The sequence below is a fragment of the Hemicordylus capensis genome, chromosome 2, assembly GCF_027244095.1.
Source record: "Hemicordylus capensis ecotype Gifberg chromosome 2, rHemCap1.1.pri, whole genome shotgun sequence".
Lineage (NCBI taxonomy): Eukaryota > Metazoa > Chordata > Lepidosauria > Squamata > Cordylidae > Hemicordylus > Hemicordylus capensis.
Genome location: NC_069658.1, coordinates 194,822,686 through 194,842,642, shown reverse-complemented (window position 1 = coordinate 194,842,642; position 19,957 = coordinate 194,822,686). Strand labels below are relative to the sequence as shown.

The following is a 19,957-nucleotide window of genomic DNA, read 5'->3' as shown; positions in this document are numbered from 1 at the left end:
AAGTCACTGTACACGTATTCAGTTTGGCACTATGTATAGAGAATCAAGGCTTGTGAATACTGAGCTAAAGCGTATGAGCTAGGATTGTATTCATTTGCTCTTACTTTGCTTCTTATAAGTGAGTTAAATGTGGTGTCTTAATAATATGGCTATTAATGGTGAGTTTGTCTTTGAATCAGTGTGAAATCCTTAGTATTAAGGCCCACTGGGAGTTTCTTGCTCTCTTTCTCTCATTTTAACTGCCTTTCTGAAATACTAGAATATATTCCTAACAGTGACACAGTTTACTCTGCATATCCTTTAATTATTTTCAGAGTATCTGGGAAAAGCCAAATTCTCCATTTATTTTTAAAACTTATGTAATAGTGGTACTACAATGCATAGTAGAGAATTAGATAGGCACTTCTGTTTAGTTTTCCAAGTACACCTCCACATAGTATTTGGGTATTTCATGAGCCCCAGCATACTGAAATCTGTAGTTTTCCAGCATTTTTTGGTCTGGCTACGTCCACTGCTAAATAGTTTTTGAAATTTTAAAAGATTAATGAGCTTGACTTATATTTTTCAGCTGATATTATAGTAAAGTTATCTGAAAGATGGGTGTCAGATGTTTGGATAGGGGGCACAATTTCAGTGCTTGCCCTAGGCGCTATTTTCCCTAGATACGCCTCTGGTTGCTATCCCCAGGCAGCTGCTCTCGTGAGAGTTGCCACACATGAGATTAGCGACAGGTACGTTTAAGAGAATTAAATATATAGATATTGTCTGGATCTTTGTCCATTCTCCACTCGTGTCCTGGTTACAGCAGGGCAAATGTCATTATCTTCCGCCTGAAATTACAGGACTGGGGGTATTCGTGCATTTAGAGTTTTATTTAACATGGCACTGAAAAAGAACTGGTCCCGCTAACAGATCTTTGTTTTTGCAGAAACACATCACTCCTGTTATTCTAAAGTGTGCCTCTTATTTCTATTGTTCTGGGGGTGGGGGGGGAGAGGGAAACTCAAACAAGTGTTGGGAAAATAGTTTATTTTGTTAAGACCAATGTATTTTGGGTATGAAAATAATCCAAGGTATGAAAATAAAATGAGGCAGAGCATGTCTGGGTTTTATAAATTATTACAAAATGTTAAGTTTTTTTGGATCTTTATTCCGAATTCCTAACATTAGGAATAATATGTTAGTCATTTACATGCAATCCCATGCATGTTTACTTGGAAGTCTTCCCACTGTGTTCAACAGTGCTGCTGCTTCACTATAATAGAAAAAAAAATTGGGGGGAAATGCAAGGAAAACAGCAATTTAATATCCCCCTTCCCCTGATATAAAAATTAAGGGGCAATAATCCTTCAGCAACGTTGACTGTGGAAACAATAAAGTGGACTGCTCCTGCAAACAGGAACTTTCAGTTCAAAAGAATAGTGCATCTTGAAAGCCATAATAGTGCTTTGCTTATCCACGTTTCTGCATAAATAAATAGAATAAAAAATAACTACAAATCAGGTCTCGGAGAACATTGGACAACACTGGAATGCTACAATTTTGCATGGATTCCCCATAAAACTTAAGTAAACAAAAGGCTAGTGTGGAGGCAACTGCAGTCACAGCTGCCAAGCAGAGAACAACTTCATCAGGCCACCAACACCTGGACAGAAAGAAACAGCTTTAAGATGCAGCAAAGAAAAATTAGGTTCAGCTTTTCCTTTGCAGCTATTTAGCACTATTTTCAGCCTACTTTCCTTAAAGAAAATAAGCTTGTAAGATCACCCAACATTCTATGTGTGTCCATGTGCCCCTCCCCCCGCCCCATCAACTTTTATTTTTGGTTTTAAACTGCTGCTGGCTTTCAGTAGTTTATTACTGTGATGTTGCTTTAATTCTTTGTTCTGCTGTAAATTGTTTTTCTTGGGAAGTGACCAACAAGCTTTTTAAACAAACAGTTTTTAAAAAATTAATGGCTGTGCACTCCCAAACGTCTGTGCTGGAAAGCACAGCTTTCCAGATCTTTTAAAAGGAACATGAACAGTGGCACAATTCTTTTCATAGGATTGGACTGTAAATATGCAAAGAGGATGCTTCTGGATTTCAAGGCAATGTCTATTTCAAAACTAATGGTGAGTGTAAAACCAGAGCCTGCGGGAATGATCCAAAGTAGTAAAAGAATATTCTCCTGCATTATTTAGCACAGGAGAAAATTTTTCGGAGAGTTATTTTACCCATTTATTAAATGTATTGGAGAATATTGTTTTACAAGTCTAATCAAGGCTGGGTCAAGACAGTTGGGTACCTGTGGCAGAAAAGCCACAGTAAATTGTAAATTAACTAGTCTATTATACTGTCCTCTAATGCACGGATTCTCAACGTTGGGTCCCCAGATGTTATTGGACTTCAACTCCCATAATCCCTAGCCCCAGTGACCTTTGGTTGGGGATTATGGGAGTTGAAGTCCAATAACATCTGGGGACCCAACATTGAGAATCCCTGCTCTAATGGTATACAAAATTTGTTGCCTCACTCTGCCTCATAATAGGGCTGGCCTTATGCTTCTTTAGTTCATGTAACACAAAACAATTGTTTCCTTTATCAGAGTGGAAGGTAGACATCCCCTTTATTTTTAGGATGCTGCAGCAGGAAATACCAACTGTACCAGTAGGGAAAAAGCAGAGTGATCAAGAACTTGAGATTCCCCAGGTGGGCATGGAGCCAGGAAACCAGTCATCTGCCTTTCCCTTGATGGGCAGAGCTCTCTTGTTTCTTGGCTGCTGTCGTAGTCGTCCTCCTCCTCCATGCTCAGAAACAGAGTTGAGCCTTGACCTCTTTTCAATCTGATGCTCAGAGAGTCCTGGTGACACTTGAATCGCATAGCTACTACAGGCTGTCAAGAGACCGCTTTATTTCAACTTGCAGGGTTTGGAAAAGCACTCCATTCCAAAGTAGCTGGCATCGAGGCTTCACTGCTGTGCTGCAAAGGGATAAGGATCTCTACGGGGGCAGCAGTGTAGCTAAATCTAATTTCTTTTTGCTGTGGGTACAGGAAGGAGAAATAATGTTTTGGAATAGATTTCCTTGCTTACTGAAGAGGATACAACAGTGCCATAACCAAGGCATGGGGGTACCAGAAACAGACCAGAGGGAGCCAGTGGAGACAGAGATATTAAGGGCTTGTTTGCACAGAGAATGTCAGTGGCTTGTTTTGCTCTCCCCTCTCAACTGCAAAGTGGTGCAATAATCCCTGTTACCTAACAACTTTTCAGTTCATGGTGAGAAAGCCAAGCTTTTGAACAACACAGCATTCATCATTATCCTTGCTTCCTTCCTGAACTTTTGTGGATACAACCTCATAACCACAAAACCAAACAACTTCACATCCCAGTAAAGTCACTGATTAGCACATTTTGGCTATGTTCCTTAGCATGCTATGTGGGAGTAAGTCTTTGAACGCTGTGGGATCTACTTCCAAGCAAACATGCATAGGATTATACTGCAAATTGAATAAAGAGCTTTGTTAATTAATCTGCCTACCATCTTGTTCATTTGCCTCTAACGTGGTATATCCTGGCTTTTGATACCTGAGGTAGACTTCTTTTTTTAGATAGAAATTGGAGGCATTGTATCATTTGTGTGCACACACCCACACCCAATCAGTTCCCAGAACAATGGGCAGACATCCTTATACCTGAGGAGATAGCCCAGGTAAAACTGTCTAGCCACCCGAGTGTCCCACCATCCCCTTTATCCAATCAGCCAGGACTCAGGAACCAAACTGTAGTTTGGGGGCAATGATGATACTTCTGAGATTCTTCCATGCCTGTCAGAAGTAACATTGGCTGCACCAGGGAATTCTATGCTCCCCCAAGCATAGATGCATCCTGTGCCTTGAATTAATTTGCAAGGGCCACAGCCCTTATTTTGACACAACAATTTGGGAATGGCTGCTTTAGCCAGATTTCTAAACTTGCTCCTTAATGTGCTGTCCTGCCTATATAGCAGGCCCTGCAGGGATGTTTCTGATAGTATATATCAGGGATGCACAACTTCACACTTCTAGCTGCTGTTGGACTTCAACTCCCACCAGTCCTTATTGGCTACTGTGGCTGGAAATGGGAGATGTAGTTCAACAGCAGCTGGAGAGCTGAAGTTGTGCAGCCATAATATAGATTATGGGTTGGGAAGTGCATTCACTCACCTTTAAAGATCTAGGAAATTCCTCCCAATATGGCCCTAAAAATATATTTATTTTGATTACATATTCCTTTCCTATCATTGAGGAGAGCTGGCCTTGTAGCAAGCATGGCTTGTCCTCTTAGCTAAGCAGGGCCCACCCTGGTTGCATATGAATGGGAGACCACATATGAGCACTGTAAGATATTCCCCTCAGGGGATGGAGCTGCTCTGGGAAGAGCAGAAGGTTCCAAGTTCCCTCCCTGGCAGCATCTCCAAGATAGGGCTGAGAGAGATTCCTGCCTGCAACCTTGGAGAAGTCACTGCCAGTCTGTGTAGACATTATTGAGCTAGATAGACCAATGGACCAATAGAGACAGACGTAATTAGAGACAGATGACTGATCTGTATAGTCCCACTGGGTGACCTCTGGCAAGTCAGTCTCTCAGCCTCAGCTCTTCATCTTTAAAAGGGGCACAGCCCACAACAGCTGCATGTGCTGGTGTGACACTTTAGTATCCACGCAGGCAGCTGAACCTTGGCAAATCCCAGGCATATAATGACAACCACGTGGCCCATAGGCAGCACAAAGGCCACTGCAGGGTTCAGGATTGATCCAGGCAGCCGTCACACTGCACATCTTTGCAGTGCCTCTCCCATTGGTTGCAAACTATGTTGTCATGAAACACCAGTGGCTCATATGGGTTTCTGAATCCCAGTTGTGTCTGTGGTTTACTGCAACTGAGAGGACCGGGGTGAGGGTGGCTGGGAAGCAGTGCAATGAGGTACAACATTCCACTGCATACTCAAGTATGTAGTACACCGCTCTGGGCTTCTTGGAGGAAGAGTGGGATATACTGTAAATGTAGATGATGATGATAATAATAAGAGGTAATTCCAACAATGTATGCTGAATGCTGACATTTCCATCCACTAACCTTTACTATGTATTATTATTATTTTTACATTTATATCCCGCTCTTCCTCCAAGGAGCCCAGAGCGGTGTACTACATACTTGAGTTTCTCCTCACAACAACCCTGTGAAGTAGGTTAGGCTGAGAGAGAAGTGACTGGCCCAGAGTCACCCAGCAAGTCTCATGGCTGAATGGGGATTTGGGAACTCAGGTCTTCCTGGTCCTAGTCCAGCACTCTAACCACTACACCATGCTGGCTCTCAGGTAACCTAAGTATGTTGTACACCGCTCTGGGCTCCTTGGAGGAAGAGCGGGATATAAAATGTTAAAATAAAATAAATATTGTTGCCTGATCCTGTGATAGTAATCCCCATTTTGTTTAACAGGGTTTATTCCTAAGAAAGGATGCATATATCTTATATTAAGATTGATTCCTTATAATAGTTTTTTTTATTGATTGATATATCAGGAAAAAAGTATACGGAAAAAAAGAGTACACAAATGTAGTATATAACATCCCATATATGTTTTAAACATCAATCCAGTAGTCCACTCTCTGTCGTATCAACATCATAGCCTAACCACTCACAGTCCAGTTAGAACTTTCAACCACCAATTTAAAATGTCCAAACTACTGAATAATTAAGTATCAGAGTTAAGCAATGCTGCGATAGATTAGCGATTCCTAACAGAGAAGCGATCCTCTTCTTTACAGCAGTTGTTCCTAGGTAATTACGAATCACTATTAAACCTGTTTAAATTTCTGACGTGCCCGTGCCCTATAAAAATCTCAGGATTAGGGACAGGAGGAAGGGGAGGAGGTCTATTTGTAATAAAATGCTTCAACTCGCTCTAACCAGCAACGAACACGTCAGCGCCCCTTCCCCGCCCCGCTTTGAAATTCAGCAGCGGTGGCTGCTTTGCAGCTCTTTCTTCTTACGTCATAGTCGCTGACTAGCCTTCTGAAACCTACCGCCGTAGAGAATAGCGTCACACACCTCCCATTCATACCTCGAGAGTCGCCTCCACCATTCACTTCACTCCCTCGCGTTCTCCGGCGAGCAGGAGGCTCCGCCCCGCCCGCCCTGGATTGGCTTGGCGCAGCGTCAGGCCTCTGCGACAGGTTTCTGCGTCTGCGGATCGGTGGAGAATTAGAGATGGGAGGAGCTAGGTCTGGAGTGCCCGGATGTGAGCTGGGTGGCAGAGGACTGAGCAAAGAGGAGGAAGCTGCATCGGTGGCAGGAGGAGACCGGGACTGGCTTGGGGCGGGGCTCATGGAGGGAGAGGAAGGGCCTCTCGAGGTAAGGGCTGCGTGGGGCTTGGTGGTGGAAGGGAAGCTGCAGGGGGAAATCTCTCGGTTGGGAAGCGTGGCTGCTGCTGGTGGGGTTGGTGTCGAGGTGGTTTGGACAAGAGGAGAGTGGTTCTGGGTGGGTCAAGGGGTTGGAGGGAAGGTATGTTGGCGGGAGTAGCTACCTCTCTGAAATGTGGGTGGCGGGAGAGAAGAGTGGTAGAGACTGGTACATGCATCTTCTTGGCCTGGAACTGTAATCAGAGCCAGCGTGGTGTAGTGGTTAGAGTGCTGGACTAGGACCGGGGAGACCTGAGTTCAAATCCCCATTCAGCCATGATACTAGCTGGGTGACTCTGGGCCAGTCACTTCTCTCTCAGCCTAACCTACTTCACCGGGTTGTTGTGAGGAGAAACCTAAGTATGTAGTACACCGCTCTGGGCTCCTTGGAGGAAGAGCGGGATATAAATGTAATAATAATCAGGATATTCAAGGAGAGGCACTCTGTACATTTTCAGAGGTACTGTCTTCCTGATTACCATGTATGCTTCTAGCCTGGGCCTTGACATGGAAAACCTGTTCTTATGTTCTTGATTTGTATTGAGCCTTGAGTGAGAGAGCAAGCTTGTCCCTATAGCTAAGCAGGGTCTGCCCTGGCTGCATCTGAATGGGAGACTTGATGTGTGAGCACTGCAAGATATTCCCCTTAAGGCATGGAGCCGCTCTGGGAAGAGCAGAAGGTTTCAAGTTCCCTCCCTGTCTTCTCCAAGATAGGACAAGATTTTTTTTTTTTATAGGACAAGATTTTTTTATTGAACCAACAAACTACCAAAGCATACAGTACGTTGCCAAAGCACAATTATATGGCTGAGAGAGATTCCTGCCTGCAACCTTGGAGAAGCCACTGCCAGTCTGTGAAGACAATACTCTGACTCAGTATATGGCAGTTTCCTATGTTCCTAGAAGGTGAAATAAGTAAAGTAGGATAGGATGTAATGTAAATGTGTTAATAAATTCTATCTTGCTTTTCCTCTAAGGAGCTTTGCAACTATTTCTCAGGGTAGGGTGACTGAGAGCTAGTGCCCTGCCTAAGGCCACTTGTTGAGCTTCCTAGTCAGTTGGGGGTTTGAACCTAGCTTCACAATGTCCAGACTTAGCTGTTACAGCAGATGCTGGTTGGGATCTTCTGGTTTCTGTAGACCTTAAAGGAATTGCAGCTGCCTAGGGAGAGCAGGAATAAGAGGACTGCAAGGAATGATATCTAATGTTGAATTAAGAATAAGGAAGAGAGAGCTCCTGGCAGAGCTGTGGGAGGGGAATGTCAGTATCCTAGCAATTGTTGTGGAGGGGAGTGCTCATAAATAACTTCTTATGATAAGGAGACAAATAATATTTCCCCTTTGGGCATCAGATGAGAAGAAGAATGCATGGGAAGTTGAGAAGAGCCCTGTGTGGTTTAGTGGTAATGTGGGATGAGCCAGCATTTTGTAGCACATAGAGGGTTTGGCTTGGACTGGGAAAATAGCCATGAAGCTCACTGAGTGGCTTTGGGCAAGCTGCTGTCTTAGCCTAGCCTATCTTGCAGGGCTGTTGTGAGGGTAAAATAGCATAAACTCATAAGGAAAATGGGGTGCAAAATAGTTTGATGAGGAGTGGCCTGGCTATATATCAGGTATGAGTCTGGTACTCAAGACACAGGAAGGGGAAGAGGGTTATATTTCCTTAGATGGGAAATTGAACTGTACACTGAATGACTGACAGCAGAGTTCTATGTTTTCTCTAAAGGTTGTGTGATTTACCCCTGGTATGTGTGTTTAGGATTGCAGCCAGAGTTGCATGTTTACATTTAACTTGATGGTGTACAGTAGCATTAGTAACGCTTGGTGTAGAATGAAGGAATACATTTGCAGCAATGGTTGAAGGAGCTGAGCTGTGCTGAAATGAGTGCTATGACAAGGTGGTTTCCATGACTATCCAGAGTTGGCTGGCTCTGGTATCCCACTCCTGATCTTCCATATCTGTCTTGGAAGCTTCATATCCCCAAGTGAGGGTATGAAATTGATTTTATGGGTTCCAAACTATATATTCTAGCACATCAGCTGCGATTTCTGTGTTCCAGGATGTTCTATGGCATTTTCTCAGAGTAACATGGCTTTAAAAAAAAATGTCATTTTCTTCTGTAGGTAGATCCTTACAGCCATAATGGATGATTTAAACCTGCACTACAGATTTCTGAACTGGAGGAGGAGAATCCGGGAGATTAGAGAGGTTCGAGCTGTCCGTTACCATGAGAGATTCAAACACATTCTTGTTGATGGAGACACATTAAGGTAAGTTTTCGATGCCAGGAAACCTGGATGCTTAAAATAATCTGAATGTAGGGATTTGCCCCCCCCCCCCCCCAAAAGACAAGCGATGTGTGCTGTGCATGAGTTCTATATCTTCTGTGTACTGGGAGTATGATGAACCTCATCCCCACGCACCCCAATCCATTCTTTTTGCCTGGATGAGGCATTCTATGTTGTATCTTGAGTATTCTTCATAGTTCCTCTGTAGTCTTTGCAGAAACCTGAAGGAAAGAAAGAGGGCTTAAGCTTTGGAGACAAATATTTTCAAGTGTGTGAAATGTTGATGCTTTGGAACATTTGTAGGTTATGTTTTTCTAGGGACCCATAAATGCTTCCCACTAGAGACCGCAGCCCTGATTGTGTTTGTATCGGAGTGGACATATGGGCATATAAACCTGTCTTATGCTAGTCAGGCCATTAGTTTCTTATTATCTATGCTCAGGGGTCAAAAATGTTGGCTACATTAATGATTCACCATCCATTTAAAATATTTTGCTTGTCAGATGGTTCCTTGAGCTGTGTTGGTACGTTACTAGTCAGGCTTTTTTTCACTCGTCAGGCATCATTTTTCACTCGTCACAGACTAGTCAATGAGTGGATTTCCTGAGCTCTGTCCCTGCTGGTTAGGAGGAACTCGCCAGGGTTTCAGACAGGGCTCTTTCCAGATCCTGCTTGGAGGTGCCAGGGATTGAACCCGGGACTCTGCTGCAAAGCGGATGCTCTTCCACTGAGCCATGGCCACTTCCCCACATGTCACCTGACAGTCCAGGGCTAGTGCTGATCTCTGGTATCTTTAACCAATTTGAATCAAGGTGTGGTCAACAGTTTGCCCAGAGTTCTTTTAAGGAAAGGAGAGCACACTTCGTTGTAAGAGAGAAACATTTTGCCTTTTAATGCTATATTTTGCACTTGGGTTTTGTACACAATATGTAAATATATATCAGTAATCCTATGGCTGAAAAGCTGTGCTCTGTAAGACGATGGTATTAGGGCACATGATACAGCTCCTTTGCTGAAGCTAAGCAGGTCTAGGTCTAATTGGTGTCTGAGTGGGTGGCCACTTGGGAGCTCTGTGTGTGCTACCTTGAGTTTTGTGATGGAAAAAAGATATAACAAATGTAATAAATAATTGTGAAACATTTGCCTGCTAGACAGTGCCAGCTTTCTGTGAAGTCTGAGTGTCTCTGAGAGAGTTGGTTTTGTGTGGCAAAACTGGCCACACAAAACTGTGGACTGTGTCAGAATGCCTGAGCAGAACACAGAAACTGTCCATCCCTGGTTCTCCTCATTGAGAATGAAAGAGGTGATTAGCCTCTTTTCAGTCCACCCTGTCACTTACAAACCAATCTGAGGCTGAGCTGAGTTTATGGGTGGTGAATTGTTGTTGTACATGCATACTTTGAAAGCCAAGTGTTATCAATCTGTGAAGTGCCAGGTGCTACATCAGCGCCCAGGTTATTCTGCCCCAACACATTACAGCAGTGTTCACTGGTCACTCTGGGAGAAGGCAAGTGTGAGAGGCTTAGGGATTGCGTATGAATAATTAGTTGCCAGCCCCCTGCCCCTTGCTCTCTGGCCAGCTACCCAGGCCTGCTTTCTCTCCTTAGTAGACAAAGTGCATATGAACGTTTCTGTATTACTTGAGTAGCACTGGACTTGACTCGTATCTTTTCTGCAGTTACCATGGAAACTCTGGTGAAGTCGGCTGCTACATTGCTCCTCGTCCACTGACCAAAGACAACAATTATTTTGAGGTAACTTGCATGGCTGTCTGTCAGTTTTTTGGGGGACGGGCTGTGTCAGAACAGATTTGGAGCAGTAGTTCCTAAAATGTTTTCACCAAGGGCCTTCCCTCATGGAATTGCACCACCACCACCCCGCTGCAACTCTGGTCTCATTTCCTCACCTGGAACTTGAACCCTTGATGTTGCATTCTGCACAGGGCCCACTACTGATAGTGAGACAGTGCATCTAGATCAGGGATACTCAATGTTGGATCCCCAGATGTTATTGGACTTCAACTCTCATAATCCCCAGCCCCAGCGGCCTTTGGTTGAGGATTATGGGAGTTGAAGTCCAATAACATCTGGGGACCCCACATTGAGAATCCCTGATCTAGATAACTACAGCAGCTCCTGGGTGGCTCAGGCCTACCTTCTGGAGGACTTTATTTCTGTTACCTTTAAAATCTTAACCTTAAATATAGAGCACGTAATCTGCTTGACTACCAGTTATCTTCTGGGCACAATTTAAGGTGCTGGTTTTGGCTCACATGTTTGGGTGCTGCTGCTTCTAGTTGTTGTGTTTTTATTTAACACTAGCCGACCCGCACAGAGCATCTGTGCGCTTTGGGGCCGGCTGTTTTTCACTCCCTCTCCCTCCTGCCCCGGTCTCTCCTCTCTCCCCCCACCCCCCACCCCTCCAGGCTCACACTCTCTTGCCCTCCTGTTCCTCCCCCCTCCCCCCACATAGAACCTCACTGGGCTACAGGCAGTCAAAAATGGCCCCACCGCCACCTCTCCTCCTCTCCGATGGCAAACGGAAGCCCCGCCACCCGATTCCTTCCCACCCCAGGCTGCAACAGGTGAGGGGGCTGCGCTCCACTGCCTGTTCCCCACTCACTCCTGCAGGCGCCTCCAGGGGCAGTCTGTCCTGCTGCCTCCAGCCTCCTCCCAGCCCAGGCCGCGGCTGCAATGGTAACTTCCTCACAGCAGCCCGCAGCGGCCACCTCATTGCCACGGCCGCTGCCATTTCCCCCCACAGCTGCAGCTCAACTCAATGGCCTCCTGCCACTCGCTCAGCCAATTCCAATGGCTCCCACAGCCCAGCCAATCCAGCGCCTCTGCTGCCCAGCCAATCTGCTGGGTTGCCGGGACACATCCCCACAGAGGCACATCTACGGGGATTAAATATATGGGTATTTATGTATTACCCAAAACCCATGTCTCTGAGTGGCTTACAATAAAACAGTACAAATTGAAATGTTAGAGCATTAAAATAATTTAAAATTTAACGTAATGTTAAGAAGTGTAAGACTAATTAGAAGCTTGGGTAGACAAATAAGTCTTGGCTGCCTTCTTAAAAGTTATCGGAGATGGGAAGGCTCTTACCTCAGCAAGGAGTGCATTCCAAAGCCTTGGGGCAGCAACAGAGATGGCCTGTCCCTGAGTAGCCACCAGATGAGCCAGTGGCAACTACAGACAGACCTCTCCAGATGATCTCAATGGGCAGTGGGGCTCCTGATGAAGAAGACATTCTCTAAATACCCAGGGCCTAAGCTGTTTAGGGCTTTATAGGTTAGAACCAGCACTTTGTATTTTGCCTTGAAACTTATTGGCAGCCAGTGTAGTAATACACTGTATACAATACAGTAGTAATATGGTCTCTCAGAGATGACCCAGAGACCAATCTGGGCTGCTGCATTATGTACCAACTGCAGTTCCCTGACTACGTTATGTTTGTTATTTCTCTATGTAAACCGCCCTGAGCCATTTTTGGAAGGGCGGTATAGAAATCGAATTCATCATCATCATCATCATCATCATACGTAGAGCGCATTGCTGTAGTTGGGGCTGGAGGTTACGAGCATATGTACCAACGTTCTGAGGCCTTTTATCTCAACAAACAGATGCAGCTGGTGTATCAGCCAAAGCTTATAGAAAGCACTTCTGGCCACCACCTCAACTACTGTTTCACACCAGTAGTGTGCTAGGTGCTGTACGTAACACAGAAGGAGCACAATCCCTGTGCAGAGGTTCTGATCTTTAAAACAGGATGAAGGGAAAAGGCCAGAGACTGGTAAACCAATAGTCTGGTTGGGTCAGAGGTAGAGTTTCTAGTGGAGGTACAAGTAAACTGAAGTAGGTTCTGGGTCAGGCCTGTACAACTTCTGCTCCACAAACCAAGTACCCATCAACCAAGTGTGGTGGCCTGCCAGGAGCTCAATAAAGCACATCTGCAAAAGGAATGAGAAGTTATTTCTTCATTGGTTTAGTGAGGGGTTCCCAACATCAGGTCCCCAGATGTTGTTGGGCTACCACTCCCAAACCTTGACCATTACAGCTGTGGCTGATGGGAGTTATAGCCATCTGGGGACCCAATGCTGGGAACCCCGGAGTACGCTACAGTTCCCCTTGTGTCTTGGTAAGACCAATACAATTCCTTCCCTGGGTTGAACAATTTTATTTGTTCTTGGCCTGTGCATAGAATCAGGTTGTCCTTAAAATCTCACTAAACCATTCTTGGTTCCTTATGTTGTGTAGGAAACCACCACACCAAAATGCCGTCAGTGTCTTGGAATACTGATTCTTGAAACTTTGTTTTAGGTGTCAATTGTGGACAGTGGTGTCCGTGGGACTATTGCAGTGGGGCTGGTGCCTCAGTATTATAGCCTGGACCATCAGCCCGGATGGCTACCGGATTCAGTTGCCTACCATGCCGATGATGGCAAGTGAGTTAGCAGCATGCCTTATGACCTAAGAGCCATTCTGCACATCTTGCTTCACTTTTGTCTGTATAGGAAATAACTAGGACTGTTGTCCAGCTAAAGAAAACTTGGTCAATTGATTACATCTGTGTGCGCGCGTGTGGTTTATAGAGGATTGGCAGGCATGTGTCAGGGATTAATTTAAGTACTGATTACCTTGGGGAAGGGGACCAAATGAGATACTCTCCCTTTCTTGCCTTGCTTACAACAACAGGCCCTCCAACTTTTCTTTAATTCTTGCTATATTTCCATGTACCAAGGTGATACTGGAAAGGAACTTCATCCCATTTGCTTCCAAGTGAAAGGAATCTCTCTCCTGCTGTGGGCTGCCCTATAGAGCCACTTAGCATTACCTCCTTGTTGTATGTGTTTGGTACCACCACATAAGTAGCTGACTCAAGGAGCTAGAGAAGATAATGGGTGGGATGCAGCCCTAGCCCTCTTGTCAAGGGAACTCGGAAAGATAACTTGTACCTCTTCTGGGCGGATCAAATAGATGCAGCCCACTATAGAGCCTTTAGCTGCAAGTTGCCAAATATGGAGTGTTCTTGTGCAAGATTATAGGCTTCCTTTCTGTCATTTCTCTTAGTTATGTTAGCCTTTCACATTGTGCCAAGCTGGCATAGTATTTGTCGATCACCTGAATTAAGGACGCAGCTATCTACTAAAGTTCTTCTCATGGTCTACCTGCATGCTTGCTTTTCCAGGCTTTACAATGGCCGAGCCAAGGGCCGTCAGTTTGGGACGAAATGCAGTTCAGGGGACCGGATTGGCTGTGGCATTGAACCAGTGTCCTTCGAAGTCCAGACGGCCCAGATATTCTTCACTAAAAATGGAAAGAGGGTGAGTTTCAACACCTCTCTTTTGGAAATCACAGAAGGAATTGCCTCAGGTCATGGTCTGAATTGCTGCATGTTGCCATGTGTTAACTTTGCAAAAGCTAAGCAGGTCTGGATCTAGTCAGTGCCTAAATGGGAGCTTCCATCTGGAGACCCCAAGTGCCTTCATCATGGAAGAAAGGCAAGATTTTTTTTTAAAAAAAACAAACCTCCTTTTACAAATAGACAGTGGCTTGCCTTAGGCCACCTACTGTATTCATTGTTGAGATCAGATTCAAGCCAAGAACTTGAGAGTGTAAATCAAGCCTGATTCATGCTAGGAGCTTGAATCAAAAGTTAAGTGGAGTAAGGTGGTAGCGCTCTGTAATGTACCAATTTAGACAGCAGGTGGGGATTGCATTTGTTTAATGTTGCCCATATTAAAGAAGCTCTCCCTGCATGTCAAGAACTAGTTCGTCAGGGCAAGAGCTGGGCTATATTTTTTTATCTCATTATGCTAGCTTTCTGCATGCAGGGTGTGTGATTCTTATTTGTGGGCAGAGAGCATTCAAAATTTCAATTCTCCGCCTGCAGTCTGAAATGGTATAGCCGAAGAACTCTGCCAACTCACTCTACCACCTCGTTCTCTGTAACATGAAGGATTGCTCTTAGCCAGTATGATACATAGGTTCTCCAGAATCTAGGTAGCCATATGTATTTAGTGTGTTGTAAGCTTTCACTGCAAGGTGTTGGAAATCAGTAATATATATATATTTGAGATATTGGCTTCCTCCTGCAGGTGGGCTCAACCATAATGCCACTCTCTCCAGAAGGTCTTTTCCCAGCTGTGGGGATGCACTCATTGGGGGAAGAAGTCCGGCTTCATCTCCATGCAGAACTGAGCAATGAGGAGGACGACGACAGCATCATGATGGTGGACAGTTATGAGGATGAATGGGGCCGACTGCATGATGTGAAAGTCTGCGGCACAGTGAGTGAGCATCTCTTGAATGGGCAGAGAGTGTTGGAATTCCTGGGTGAGGAGTTTGAGGCCTTCCCCAGAATGTTAAGATTCACCCAAAGCACAGCTGCTTGTGCTCCCAGTTTGCTTTAATGGAGGGTAGGTCTTCCCATCCTCCCAGCACTGGAAACCTGGAGGGTGGGAAGATCTCTCCTTCATGAATTTGTCCAATCTCCTCAATGGTGTTGGCTGTAATGGCCAAGAGTCGAAACTCCCTGTGTATCTCCAAGAATCAGATGCTGGAGATGGATAGGGGATGTCATTGCTGTTTAGGGCACAAGAACCTGCTTGTGATGTTCTTCGTGTTGGAGAGAGAATGTTAGGTCAAATGCACTGTTGGTCTAATGATTAGACTCTAATCCGGTGAGGAGATTTCAGGAAAAGGAGCAGAGATTACTTTCTCTTGGAATATACCTGTGCTGATCTTGAGGAGCTAGCCATTCAGACTGAAATGACCTTATAATGAACCAGACTGTTGGTCCAACTAGCCCTGTAGTGTTCACTCTGACTAGCTGGATTCAGACAGGGGTCTTCTGAGCTTGGTTAGTTGAGATCTTCTTAGGTGGAGATGCAGGGAGTTCAACCTGAGATCTTCTGCGTCAAGACTTGTGTTCTACCACTTAGCCACTCCCCAGCTGCATAATCTGCACTGGGTTGTTTTTTTCAGAGGGGTATGTGTGCACATGTGCATGGGTGTGGGAAACGGGATGAGCTGAAACGCCATGTCTGGGTGTATTGTGAGTTGGATGCACTGACAGCCTCTGAAGCCCTTGGACAACCACAGACTTGAATGAACCATTAGGCAAAGCATTCTCTGTTGGGGAAAGATGGGCTTCCCATGGGTTATCTCCTCCTGTTGGCTCCAGAAGCAGGCCCTGGTTGGTTGATGAGTTAATATGTAACTGGAGTATGTGTCTGCCCCTGCTCTTAAATTCTCTGTTGCTTAAAACATTGTGGTGGTTGACTGACTTCCTTATGACCCAGGGGAGCAGTGACCTGGGCTGAAGATATCCTGGTTGCCTGGATGAATGCAGAGGAGCAGAATGGCTATGGCTGTTCGGAAGTATGGAATACCTGAACAGGGAGAGTGAGTGAGAGAATATGCTGTAGAAGGAAGATGGTGACTTGTGGGGCAGGGAGGTGTCGGGGTAGAGTATAGGGATGTTCCTAAAATCTGGACACGCCTGGATTTGGGGGCAGATTTAGCATCTGGCCTTTGTCGGTTTCAGACTGGATTTGCAACATAAGCTCAGGAAGCCCAGAATGGAATGGTTTGGTCTTCTCTTTTCCTTCCATCCACAGAGCAATGTCCAGAAGCACTGAGGGGGTGAGCAGATGGAAGGTCAGGCTGCACCCGTCCCCTCCAAGGCCCTTGATTGAGCCCATGGGCTGTCCTTTGCCAATCCCTCTAGTGGCAGCCTAAGGCACTCTCTGCTTCATTTAAAAGAATTTTTCTCTCCCTTGTCTGAAAGAGATGTTTGGCTACTTCTGAAGTGTTTTGGCTGAAGTATCCAGATTTAGAGAAGAGCTAGGCAGAATACATCTCATCAAGGAGTAGAAAAATTTAACCACCTCATTCGAAAATGATAGGCAACGTAATCTTCGATATACAGGATCCAGCTGGCTACTCGGTGGCGATAGTGCGTACCCTTTGCATGCTCAGTGGCACTCTCCATGTTGGCCGCATCCAGCTCATCCTGGAACCCTGTTTCCAGGCCCTCCATGCCATATTCTTTCCCTTAGTGTTGGCATATCTTATTGCTGGATGTCGCCAGGTGTAAAGGTGTGGCCTGTTGTGCTAGGACTCTTGTGGTGACTTTTGTGTGGGAACCTACTACAGGATTACGGAGGCATTTGTCTGTCCTCAGATCTACTGCTGCAAAATGAGGCTGGGAGAAAGAGGTTGCGGTGGTTAATCCTCCCCAAGGCTAGTGCTGCTTGCCTCATTTCCCAGGATTTCCCATCTCTGTGTGTGTGTTGTTGTTTTTTTAAATTACTGTTCATACAAAAGCTTAGTTCTTGCTGAGGTGTTAAACCTGTGTCTGGCTTGACCACTTCAGATTACCAGCGAAGGCTTGTATCACTGAATATTCTGGCAGGTTTTTAAAAGGAATTTTTTTTCACTGCACAGAGAAAAATGGCATATTAGAGAGCAGATTAGTCTGGAATCCTTCTCCCTAACGTCTAGTTCCTAAGTGTAGGAAACAGCTTTTGTATGGAGAATTTTGTCCTATGAGCCCTAGATTTTGTCATCTAGAGTCCTAAGTAGTATCCTCCACTCACAGGTTTGCCACTCTGGCAAGAACTGGACCAAAGTAACCCTGCAGTACGTGCCTCTTCGTTACCCTGGGTCACCCTGTTGAAGATAAGACCTTGGATGTCTATGTAGCTCTGGCTCATGGCATCACATTATAGTTCTATTGCTCTGTGTCTTTGTAATTACTTAAGACCACTTCTCCCCTTGTTGGCATGTGGTAGGGTCTTTGCCAAACTTGAAATTCTATATGTCACTTATGGGAGACTGACATGACAGAACTTGAAAATTCTGCACAAAAACCATCCAAATAATGTTCCATGAAACTGACTTCATTTAAAAAAAACCAAAAACATTTTGAAGAGAACATAGAAATTGTATTAATAAGCCTCTCATCTTACATTGCTGGGGAACAAAGACAAAAATACAACCTAAAGAATGAAAGCATAGGCATTAATGAAGCAGAAGACTTGGTACAGATTTTGGGGCATCTCAAATAAGACATGCACATGTAATCCTGAGGGGTGGGGTGGAGAGAGAGAGAGGTGGGGATTAAGGTGCATAAAGTCAGTAAACGGTAATTGGAAGAGAGACTAGCTAGTGTCTTGGGTGTCCAGCCCACTTCTTGTAACTCTAGTTAACTAGTTGAGTTCTTCACCCACCACATATCTTTCCTTGCATGTTAGCGGGCTTCTGACACAGCATATCTATCCTGGCATGTCCGTGGGCTTCTTTGTCCCTGGATATTGGTGAGTTTGGGTTGGCAGTATGAAGATGAAGTGAGACAGCTCTCTGGTCTCTAAATGTTTGATACTATCACATTCAAATCTCTCTTCCCATGAGGGCTAGAATCTTATAGGTTTGGTTTGGAGAGCAAAAACTGGAATTTTCAAAGTCTAACAGAGCAACCCACTGGCGGAAGCCAGCTTCCCTGATTTGCACTGGTGCTGAAAACCAGTCTCCCCATGGAAAGGTTTCTTGTACGGCTGTCAGTGTTGGCCATTGTCACTCTTGGCCTTGAACCATTTGGGCCAGATGTTCAGCTAACTTCATTTTCAAAAACATCCAGTGACTGAGACTCTCTGACCCTGCCTGCTGGTTGCCTTCTTGTCTGCCTCTGTCATGGATAAGAGAACATAACTTTGGGTGTTGAGGAGGAAAGAAAGAACATGCAGAATGTTTCGGCTGTCCTCACTTTGTACTTCCCATAGCAGCCACCAGGGAGCCATTTGGCACCCATCCTCCTTACAGCAGCCCGATGCATATCTGCCGTCTTTTCCACATCAAGAACACAAAGTTCTTTTGACCTTCCTTGATAGCATTGGCTCTTTGTCCTCGGAAATAATAAGTCAGGGCAGGGAAGCTGATGCATAATGTGTGGTTCCTTTTTATTTTAGCCTTTTAAAATTAATCATTTATTGAAGTCTTGGCATCTATCGTATTGGTTTTAGAGCAATAAAGGTAAAGTGTGCCGTGGAGTCAGTGTTGACTACTGGTGACTACAGAGCCCTATGGTTGTCTTTGGTAGATTACAGGAGGGGTTTATCATTGACATAGAAGTATCATGTTCATAAAACATGAACATATTTTCAGTGCCCTAATGGACCCAACAGGGAGTCATAAATTAAAACTGAACAACCCAACAAGATAAATGAGCAAAAACCCCACTCTGTTTCTCAGATACATTAATACAGTATAATGCGCAGTCCGTAAACTAAACAGTGTGAAAATTCCTATGCATTTCTAACTTAATTATCCCTGGCCATTATCTGCACATGAAAAGAAGCACTTAAATATTTGTAAATCTATTCCTTTCAACTCCCCTTGCTTCTTGAGCTTGGCCAGTAAGTTTATACATAGGCAGAATTCCAGAGCTGTGTAAGCTTTTGCTTCACTTTAGGAGCTGGTGGAGCTTTTCATTGTTGTGCAGTTCAGGGTTTTGCTGCAGATAATATCTGTAGAATTTCTGATGAGCCAGATTTCCACCTCTCCAATAACACAAGTTGGTGATCATTTGTCTATGTGGGGTGTGAGTTTAATGAAACCAGTATTCTGCAGACTTCTGTCCTTTTTGTTGTTGTTTGTTTGCTTGTCTTTAATCCCTCCAAAAATTCTGAGGGCCATGCAACAGTTCCTTTGTATTTGCCTTGCTGTTTAAGTCCTCTCTGACAGGATCTGCACTCACTTTCATTTGCAAAGAAACATTGAATTCCACTGTATTTATACATAAAGCTGCCTTATACAGCGTTAGCCCATTGGTCCATCTAGCTCAGTGGGTTTTTTGCACAGATGGGCAGAGGCTCTTCAAGATTTTGGCAGGAGTCTTTCCCAGCCTTACCTGGAGATGCCAGGGATTGAACCTGGGACCTTCTGTATGCAAGCAGATGCTCTACCGCTAAGAGGCATGTGTGTGTTGCACACTCTGAAAGGAAAGGGGTCACTGCTAATCTGCCTCTAGAGGAAAAGCACATGTTTCTTGCATGGCCCCACTGCCCCCCAAACCATGACTTCATACTGTTTGAATATATGTGGTGCCACATTTGAGAAATGAGAAATAAAGTTGACCTCTGCAAGAAATAGGAGCATTCTGAGAAAAACAAAGACTCATATAAAGTACACACATGTAGACGAAACACAAAGAGCAAATATATATTGCATATGATTAA

At 44.8% G+C, this 19,957-nt stretch overlaps 1 protein-coding gene and 1 long non-coding RNA gene across 4 annotated transcripts in view; one reads left to right on the top strand and one right to left on the bottom strand.

The window, feature by feature from the left end:
* SPRYD3 (SPRY domain containing 3) overlaps positions 1-19,957 on the top strand; it is a 72,371-nt gene that overhangs the window by 9,402 nt on the left and 43,012 nt on the right. The window contains exons 1-6 of one of the 2 annotated variants that reach the window (XM_053303875.1): positions 6,234-6,377; positions 8,548-8,694; positions 10,391-10,466; positions 13,038-13,162; positions 13,906-14,041; positions 14,816-15,007. In XM_053303875.1, the coding sequence (XP_053159850.1) occupies positions 8,567-8,694; positions 10,391-10,466; positions 13,038-13,162; positions 13,906-14,041; positions 14,816-15,007 (657 nt within the window). In that variant the 5' untranslated portion in view covers positions 6,234-6,377; positions 8,548-8,566. Of the gene's footprint in view, positions 1-6,233; positions 6,378-8,547; positions 8,695-10,390; positions 10,467-13,037; positions 13,163-13,905; positions 14,042-14,815; positions 15,008-19,957 lie in introns of those variants that run through there. The other variant, XM_053303876.1, reaches the window with a different exon arrangement.
* Positions 2,572-6,229, bottom strand: LOC128348176 (uncharacterized). Of its 2 annotated transcripts, none has more exons than XR_008317982.1 (2): positions 6,088-6,229; positions 2,572-3,022 (listed from the first exon to the last, which is right to left on the bottom strand). It is a non-coding gene; the product is annotated as an uncharacterized LOC128348176 (long non-coding RNA). The 2 variants fall into 2 exon arrangements; XR_008317983.1 differs by having other exon boundaries at positions 6,050-6,206.